At 42.9% G+C, this 10000-nt stretch overlaps 1 protein-coding gene and 1 long non-coding RNA gene across 2 annotated transcripts in view; one reads left to right on the plus strand and one right to left on the minus strand.

Moving 5' to 3' along the window:
• Window positions 1-10000, plus strand: part of LOC147026665 (LIM homeobox transcription factor 1-beta-like) — a 29677-nt gene that overhangs the window by 341 nt on the left and 19336 nt on the right. Inside the window, exons 1-3 of the mRNA XM_085882354.1 lie at window positions 1-710; window positions 5265-5434; window positions 5666-5743. The exon at window positions 1-710 is cut by the window's left edge and continues 341 nt beyond it. Of these exons, the coding sequence (XP_085738480.1) occupies window positions 536-710; window positions 5265-5434; window positions 5666-5743 (423 nt within the window). The 5' untranslated portion in view covers window positions 1-535. The remainder of the gene's footprint in view (window positions 711-5264; window positions 5435-5665; window positions 5744-10000) is intronic.
• The window catches only part of LOC147026666 (uncharacterized), a 22265-nt gene continuing 17503 nt past the window's right edge, over window positions 5239-10000 (minus strand). The window contains exon 5 of the long non-coding RNA XR_015058456.1: window positions 5239-5424. This is a non-coding gene — a long non-coding RNA (uncharacterized LOC147026666). The remainder of the gene's footprint in view (window positions 5425-10000) is intronic.

A 10000-nucleotide genomic window follows, 5' to 3' on the forward strand; every position in this document is an offset into this window, starting at 1 on the left:
CTGGTGAAGGTCTGCAATCTCGGCTTGCTCTTTTTCTTGATCAAAATTGTATTGGGCTCAATATGTTCTTGTGGATCAGGCATAACTTGGTGGAGATATGCGCTCTCCAAAGTGCCCTTCCAGTTTCGTCTGTAATCAAGTGAATTCTTTTTCAGAGGTCAAATTCCCAGTGTTATCACATGGTGAGATGACTGTGATTGGTTTGTGATTCTTTCCAAGATCAATTGATGACCGACCTGACATGTTCACTCAACTAGTCAATTCATCATGTCGTGACACAAAATGGGTGTGTGTGTGTTCACTAATTATACTTGAGGTGTGCATCGAATTATACATTTAAAATCAGGTTATAGGAATAAAAAGAATAAACTCGTTGATGAAGATTGGACCACTTGTTCTTGTGATGACATAATTGGAAGAAACTTGTTTTGAAGGTCCAGATTCAACTTGCATTTCCACATATTCTGCTTTCTGTAGGATTTTCAGCCAAAAGTGCGGAGGATGTCTCGAGAGTATTGCTCCGTCCGAACTGGTGATGCGCGCCCTGGATTCAGTCTACCATCTCGGGTGCTTCTCGTGCTGTGTGTGCGAGCGCCCCCTGCAGAAGGGTGACGAGTTTGTGCTGAAGGAGGGACAGCTGCTGTGTCGCCCTGACTATGAACGGGAGAGAGAACTCCTCAGCTCAGCCAGCCCTGAACCGTCCGACTCCGGTGGGTGTCCGATGGACCGTGGCCAGCTTTGTGGTATTGCTGGTAGAACCCATGTAAGTTTGGCCTATTCATGTTCCGATCAGAACCCCAGGCTCAAGATGCAATGAATCAAGGTTCAAATCCCACATACGATGTGTGTTTCTCCATTGTCTGCTCATATCCTTATAAACTGTAGAAAGGTACATATTGATGTCGACTGATGTTTTTGTCCTGAATGTGATTTATATACAAACTCCTTAAAATGTCTTTGAACACACACACACACACACACACACACACACACACACACACACACACACACACACACACACACACACACACACACACACACACACACACACACACACACACACCACTCTGGTGTTCTGCCTAAAGGCAGATCCAGTAATGCCGAAGCAGTTTCTTGGCAAGGGTTATGCTGGTAGATTGCCGTTGCCTTCCCAGCATGTATTTGAAACTTGGCCAGGGTGCCGGCAATAACTTGTTTACTCTTCATGGAGGACACCATGGGATATTTAATGCCCACCAACTAACGCCTGCAGATGGGACTCCCAATTTCATGTCCATCTGAGGGACGGCACACACATTGATGAATCACTTGCCTGTGAAACACGAGCATGACAGTTGATAGCTGGGTCGAGATTAGCAAGTCTGGAGATGTGTGTGCATACCTTTAGGTCACCCTGCCAGCCCCCATTTCACCATACATACTGTAGGTACCGTTCTTTGGGAAACAGATCACCTTAACTTCCTTTCGACTGATTTCAGCAGCCATTGCACTCTACCAGCTTGACGGGACAATCCTGAGTGCAGGCCAATTACTCAGTGCAAGTGTTCCTTTAAAAAAAAAAATCAGTAAATTAATGTTCCAAGGCTTCGATGAAGCAATAATCAGAGCATCTGCTCTCTCAGTCTGGAAAGTTGGAGTGAATCCTAACCGAGTCATACCAAAGACTTTTAAAATGGTACAAGTTGAGCTTTCCTTGTTTGATGCTCAGCATTTAAAACGGATAGAGCACACACACTGATGTCTTGCCCAACATGAAAAAAACCGAGATAACAGTTTATAACTGTGCCGAGATTTGAACTCAGGTGAGACAGCTTAGAGGGGAGTGTGCATACCTCTATGACATCCTGCGACCTATTGTTGTCAGCCAACCTTGCTGCTTATATATGACGGTCGGAAAAAAAATCACTTCCGCTTCACTGTGAAGCTCAGTGGTGTGTTCAGTTACCAAGTTTCCTGTAGGGTGCTCACCAAGTGGCTTAAGCACTCAAGCAAACAATCCATTCGACACCATTGATAAAGAACGGCTGGCTTTGTGAGTGCCATCAAGCTGCTTGGTAACTGAATGCACCCATGTTGTTTGCTTTGGTATGAACCTCCTTTTAAAATGAGTGGAATGAAACATTTTGAAAATTTCGAATTAGTCTCACTCAGATTTCAACATCACCATCATGTTGTTTAAACTTTCTTTCAAGAAGATGATTTGTAATACCAGCTTCAGGCTTTTACGCTGAGTACGTCCTTTCGGCGCTCATCATTGTCGGGCGCCGAAGGCTTTCGGCGCCCGCCAATGACGTTGTGCAGCACCTGGAGATGGAAGAGGGAAGGCGGAGTACAAAAATGAGACAAAGTAAAAGAGTGAATGTCGATTGATCATATATGCTCATGTTACTGAACTAAACGTTTAACAGATTTGGTGACATAATGGTTCGACCATCCTCCAAGTCTGGGGTGGTAAGTGGGTCGAACCCCAGCTGAGTCACACCAAAGAATCTAAAAATAGTACATGCTGCTTCCTTGTTTGATGCTGAGCATTTTAAAAGGATAGAGCATGGGCAAACAACCATCACATTGGATAGATGGGCCTAATAGCCTCCTCGGCTCCTTGTACGTTGAAGTTCCTTGAAAGGAACTCATTTACGATAACATTGATCACATCTCTCTGTTGGATATTGTACACCGCTCTTTCCCAATTCCATGTCCAAGCGATCCATGACATCACCGCTGGGTGTGGAAGGAAGGGAGTACTCAGTTTTTACTCCGTTTGTTTTCTTGCTTTCTTGTTGTCCATCGCTCCTTCCCAATTCCATATCCAGGTGATGCATGACATCATCACCGGGTGCCGAAGGAAGGAAGCACTCAATTTTTACTCCATTTGTTTTCTTTCTTTCTTTCTTGTTTCTTTGTTTGTCCAGGAAATATCTCAGCCCTCCTTTGAGCTATAAAGCTGAAATTTGGGGACAAACGTGAAGATGTGCTTTGGCAAAATGGTATTTTTGATATTTTGATGAATCAATTAATTGATTAATTACTTATTTGTTTTATTTCTCATCCTGGCAATATCTCAGCCATCCTTTGAGCAAGAAACCATGTCACCCTGTTTTTTGTTCCTAATTACCACTCATGCAGAAATACATGTTTTTCATCAAATAGTGTGTATTTTAGCTTTTTCTAAACAAAACAATGCATTTTACAAAGAAACATTATTGCTGCAAAAACGGTCTTATTTGCTTAAAAGAAACATTTTTCACAACACATCAGCTTGTTCTGACCCCGTTTTTTGTGCTAAATCACTACTCGACTGCAGAAGCGTGTGTATTTCCTCAAATCGTATGTATTTTAGCTTGTTCGAAGCAAAACAAAATATTTCACACAAAAATCATAATTCATGCAAAAACTCAGATTTCAGGGCTGGCAGGGTGACTTGCCGAATACATCTGTTTTTAACAACACATTCGCCTGTTCTGACCCCGTATTTTGTTGTAAATCACAATTCTCATGCAGAAACATGCCTTTTTCGTCGAATAGTGTGTATTTTAACTTGTTCAACGCAAAACAATATTTCACACAAGAAACTTTAATCGTGCAAAAACAATCTTTTTTCCTTAAAACAAGCATTTTTAACAACAAATTTGCCTGTTCTGACCATGTATTTTAATGTATATTACTATACTCATGCAGAAACATGTTTTTCAACAAATAGTGTGTATTTTAGCTTGTTTGAAACAAAACAATACATTTTGAAATGAAACATTATTCAAGAGAAAAGTCTTATTTGCTTAGAACAAGCATTTTAAACAACATAATTGCTTGTTTTGACCACGTTTCTTGTTCTAAATCTCTTTTCTTGTTCTTGTGCATGCAGAAAGGCGTGTTTTTTCATCAAATAGTGTGTATTTTAGCTTGTTTTTAAACAAAACAATAAATTTCGCAAAGAAATAATATTCATGCAAAAACGGTCTTATTTCCTTAAAACAAGCATTTTTTTTACAACACATTCTCTTGTTCTCACCATCTTCTTGTACTAAATAACTATTCTCCAGCAGGAACACCTGTATTTCATCAAAGAGTGTATTTTAGCTTTTCTAAACAAAACAATACATTTTACAAAGAAACATTATTCATGCAAAAACGATCTTATTTGCTTAAAACAAGCATTTTCACAACACATTAGCTTGTTCTGACCACGTTTCTTGTGCTCAATCACAACACTAATGCAGAAATGCGTCTTTTTCATCAAATAATGTGTATTTTACCTTGTTTTAAGTCAAACAATATTTCACACAAGAAACCTTATTCATGCAAAAAACGGTCGAATTTGCCTAAATACATGCATTTTTCACAACAAATTAGTTTGTTCTGACTTCGTTTTTTGTTCTAAATCACTATTATAATGTAGAAGCGTGTGTATTTCATCAAATAGTGTGTGCTTTAAGTTCTAAGCAAAACAAAATATTTCACACAGGAACCCTTATTCATGCAAAAATGGTCAAATTTGCTTCATACAACCGTTTTTAAGAACACATCAGCTTGTTTTGTTCTGTCACTATTCTAATGTAGAAACACATCTTTTTCATCAAATAGTGTGAAGCCTCAAAAATTTTCATACTTCTATATAGACATAAACAGGCATTTGAAGGACATTTATTTGTTGTATTGCATTGTGATGTCAAAGGTTGTCGTTCTAGTTACTCTAATCTCCATCTCCAGAATAAATGTTGACAAGAACCAACATATCCAGATTAAACGTTTATAATACTTATGGTATCCAGAATAAACATTTATAATGATAATCATGTCCTGGGTTAGCAGGATGGCCTGTAGGTACACACACTCACCTGAAAGCTTTCTAGCCTGGTTTGAATGTCAGCCCAGCTATAAACTGTCATCGCAGTGTTTCATAGGCAGGGTGATTCATCAATGTGTGTGCCATGCCTTGCATGGCCGTTAAACGGGTTTCTTGTCTATAGGCATTAGTTGGCGAATGTTAAAGATACAATTGTAATCTTCGCGAAGAGTAGGTGAGCCATCACCGGTACCATGCATGGCCAAATTCCAAATTATTGCCCAAACTTAGAAGGTCTTTCATCAGCGGCACAGCCGTGCCCTCAGCCAGTCATACAACCCCACAGCCTTGTGCTGCTTACGAAAGAAGGAGATGAAGCAGAGCTGACAATAATCCTTTGCTCGTTCTCTTGCATCAAGTACTACATTACAAAAGTTTTATCCCTTTTTAATCTTCTCCACTAATTTTATGACTATTACAGTTAGAAGCGAGGATGAGGAGGCATCGAAGATCAGCCTGGCAGCAGCTGGGACCAGAGGCAGTGATGACAAAGAGCAGAAAAGACCAAAACGACCACGAACCATTCTCACCACACAGCAACGAAGGGCTTTCAAAGCTTCTTTTGAGGTCTCCTCCAAGCCCTGCCGTAAGGTATGCCAAAGCTCTGTTTAATATTGTATGTCATTATGTCATTATTATGATGATAATTTAAGCTATCTCTTCAGTTTGTCATACTCTGGACATTACATGATGCTTTAATTTGTAACAGTTTTTATGAATGAGCAAATTAAAGAATTTGGGTTACTGAGGTGTTTTGCATTTGCTCCATTCTTGGGCAAGTGGCTTGATGCGGGGTCACATCATACTCCATGTTGGCCGCAGGTACGGGAATCATTAGCAGCAGAAACGGGTCTCAGTGTACGTGTCGTTCAAGTTTGGTTCCAGAACCAGAGAGCTAAGGTCAGTGAAGAACCATTCAATGATTGAAATAGCAATACAACTTCAGCAATTTTGATACATTTTGAAACATTATTTTATACCTGTTATTTTGAGTTTTTTTTTCCACTTTACGTTGACACTTAGTGGTTAACAATGTACAGAATGTACGTATCAGTGTGTTGGATCAACTCCAGCCTCAATGAAGTGGCAGCAACATGGATGTGACATCAATTCCATGAGATAGTAAAATAGCATCTACTATGACTTGTTGCTATTCATCTTGGAGTGCTGGGTATGATTACCTCCACCCAATGAAGGTGGATGGAGGTTATGTTTTCACCCGTCTGTCTGTTCATCTGTCTGTTTGTGTACAGAATATCTCAAAAAGTTGTTGATGGATTTGGATGAAACTTGGTGGGCAGGTTTGGTGTGTAACGAGGAAGAATCGATTCGATTGTGGTGAAGATCCGAATATGGATCTGGCTACTATAATTTTTTAAGTGATTCTTCACCATCGAGTTTCATGGCTAAAGCAGTACAGCACGATATCTCAAAAAGTTATTGACAGATTCAGACAAGACTTGGTGGATGAGTTGGTCAAGTGACAAGAACAAGCCGATTAAATTTTGGTTTAGGTCCGAATCCAGATCTGGTCTATCAGCGAGATACAAAACATAAACTAATCAGCTTGGTGGAGGTATGTGCCCTTTAATTTGATAAGAGTCTGTTGATGGTTCGTGATGCAACAATGTGCCAAGATGCACAATTATATTGAAATCACGGTGGCGGCCAGAGGTGGTGCGAAGTTCATATGATGTTCCTCGATGCGTTCTGCTCCACACATGCTTGTTATTGACATTGTCCATCTGTAATTTGCAACATTATCTGGAAAGGTGAACAGAATGAAAGTCTGAATGTGTTTGATACTCCCCTGTGAGTTCTCCAAACTTTACAGTTGGATGAGACACCCCAAACCACAACATCTCATCATTCCTGAGACCATCATTCCCTTTTCAGTGATACGAGTTATGAATCCTTCCATTCGTTTTATACAAAATGTGATTTGTCATACTTCATTTATATCACATCCTTTGTTTGGTCAAGAATCTGGTCCCACATTCACAACACTGCTGAAGTAATTTCCTTGAAAAGATTGTTCAACTGCCTTATCCGGCGACTCTCCACGAGACAACCAATGTATTGGCGATCCCTGTTAGTTGCACTTATTTTGCACTCAGTTCGTGGATCGTATTTCCTATTGTCGGTCGATCTGAGAGAAAACCATGATGGACACCTTTATGAGAATGTCCAATTCATTCAAACCTCGACTCAGATTCTGCAACCGGTCCAGACGGCATCAGCCCACGTGTCCTCAAAGCCTGCTCTTCTGCTCTTGCTCACCCTCTCTCTGTTCTATTCACATTATCATTTGCTCAAGGTCATCTGCCATCTGCTTTGAAATCTGCTAACATCACTGCCCTGCATAAAAAAGGTGCAAAAACAGATCCCTGCAACTACAGACCAATCAGCCTTCTCCCAATCATCTGGAAGGTTATGGAATCCATCATCGCTTCAGACATGAAATCCTTCCTCTTCTCCAATGGCTTGATTTCCGATCATCAATTTGGTTTCAGACCAGGTCACTCTACCCTGGATATGCTGCTTCTGCTCTCCCATCAATGGATGGAGGTTCTCAATGCCAGACAGGAAATCCGAGCCGTATCCCTGGACATATCATGTGCTTTTGACACAGTCTGGCACCCTGCCCGACTCACCAAACTCTCTTCCCATGGTATCCAAGGCCATCTCCACTCATGGCAGCAGACTTCCTCTCCTGGTCGCAGTCAACGTGCGGCCCGAAATGGAGTTCTTTCATCCCCTCTTCCTGTCCAGGCTAGAGTTCCTTAAGGTAGCGTTCTGGGTCCTGTTCTTTTTCTGGTTTTCATCAATGATCTCTCCGACTCTCTGGAAAATCCTCAAAATCTCTTTGCTGATGACTCCACTCTCTGCCGTACCATCTGTCATCCCTCAGACCGGCAAGCAGCAGCTTCTTCGCTCACTGCAGATCTGGATAAAATCACAAACTGATACAACACGTGGAACATGTCTTTCAATCCAGACAAATCTCACACTCCCACAATGTCTCTTCGAAAGGACCGTTTAGAAAACCCCCCCATCCACTTTCTCAACAATCCTCTGGAAGAAGTCTTTTCTTTCAAGCTTCTGGGTCTCACTATCTGCCATGACCTTTCCTGGGAAAGTCACATTTCCAACCTCACCTCAAAAGCCAGTCGCCGACTGGGAATCCTCCGTCGTGCAAAGTCCTTCCTCGGCCCTCTTGAGCTCCTGACCACTTACAAAGCTTTTTTTTTGTATACCTTGTTGAGGCTCGTATGAGAGCTAACATACAACTCACAGCAAGGGGGCATGAGACGAGGGGTGGGAGTGGAAGGGACAAAACAGTGGGGAACAGACACATTAGGTGAACTGTGGAAGAGAGAGGGATGGGGATGGGACGGGGAACATGGCAAAGAGAAGATGGACATTACAGGGACTTTCAAGAAGGAAAGCAGGGGAATTGAAGGAAGTGGGCTTGGGTGAATTATCGGGGGTAGAAAAGATCGAGGATTTACATGGGGGAAGATAAGAGGTGGTGGTGAACAGCTGTTTTGAAAGCCTGGAGGGAAGAATGGGAAAGAATAGAGTGAGGAAGTTTATTCCAAAGGCGGGAAAAAAGAGGAATGAAAGAGTGAAGATGAGCAGCGATTCGTGATTTTGGTAGTTTTACCAGAAGGGGGTTGTTGGCGGACCTTGAGCGCCCTGTGGAAATGTGGTGGGGACAAATCGCAGAGAGAGCAGGGGGGCAAGGCTGGAGAGGAGTCGGTAGAAGACAGAAAGACCACCGACCAACCTGCGGTGATTGAGTGAGAGGCCCAAAGACTCAGCGTCATTGCGGGAGATGCCGATGATCTTAAATGCCCTGGTTTCGACAGCGTGAAGCCGAGAAAGGTGGGAGGCAGGAGCACCAGCCCAGAGGGGAGAGCAGTACTCCATCAGGCTACAGACAAAAGCTTTGTAAGTGGTCAGGAGCTCAAGAGGGCCGAGGAAGGACTTTGCACGACAGAGGATTCCCAGTCGGCGACTGGCTTTTGAGGCGAGGTTGGAAATGTGACTTTCCCAGGAAAGGTCATGGCAGATTGTGAGATCCAGAAGCTTGAAAGAAAAGACTTCTTCCAGAGGATTGCTGAGAAAGTGGATGGGGGGGTTTTCTAAACGGTCCTTTCGAAGAGACACAGTGAGAGTGTGAGATTTGTCTGGATTGAAAGACATGTTCCACGTGTTGGACCAGTTTATGATTTTATCCAGATTTGCAGTGAGCGAAGAAGCTGCTGCTTGCCGGTCTGAGGGATGACAGATGGTACGGCAGAGGGTGGAGTCGTCGGCAAAGAGAAATAGAGGATTTTCCAGAGAGTCGGAGAGATCATTGATGAAACCCAGAAAAAGAACAGGGCCCAGAACGCTACCTTGAGGAACTCCAGCCTGCACAGGAAGAGGGGATGAAAGAACTCCATTTAGGGCCACACATTGAGTGCGACAGGAGAGGAAGTCTGCGAGCCATGAGCGGAGATGGCCTTTGAATACCATGGGAAGAGAGTTTGGTGAGTAGTGCAAGTTGCCAGACTGTGTCAAAAGCACGTGATATGTCCAGGGATACGGCTCGGATTTCCCGTCTGGCATTGAGGACCTCCATCCATTGATGGGAGAGCAGAAGCAGCATATCCAGGGTAGAGTGACCTGGTCTGAAACCAAATTGATGATTGGAAATCAAGCCATTGGAGAAGAGGAAGGATTTCATGTCTGAAGCGATGATGAATTCCATAACCTTGCTGATGATTGGGAGAAGGCTGATTGGTCTGTAGTTACAGGGATGTGTTTTTGCACCTTTTTATGCAGGGCAGTGATGTTAGCAGATTTCCAAGCAGATGGCAGATGATCTTGGGCAAATGAGAGGGTGAATAGAACAGATAGAGGGTGAGCAAGAGCAGAAGAGCAGGCTTTGAGGACACGTGGGCTGATGCCGTCTGGACCGGTTGCAAAATCTGACTCGAGGTTTGAAAGTCAGCTCTCCACCTTGTCAGGAGAAAAGGATACAGTCCTTCCTCGGCCCTCTTGAGCTCCTGACCACTTACAAAGCTTTTGTCTGTAGCCTGATGGAGAACTGCTCTCCCCTCTAGGCTGGTGCTCCTGCCTGCAACCTTTTTCGGCTTCACGCTGTCG

This window comes from Eptatretus burgeri, chromosome 5, assembly GCF_056783735.1.
Source record: "Eptatretus burgeri isolate ZD-2024b chromosome 5, Ebu_testis_v1, whole genome shotgun sequence".
NCBI classification, from domain to species: domain Eukaryota; kingdom Metazoa; phylum Chordata; class Myxini; order Myxiniformes; family Myxinidae; genus Eptatretus; species Eptatretus burgeri.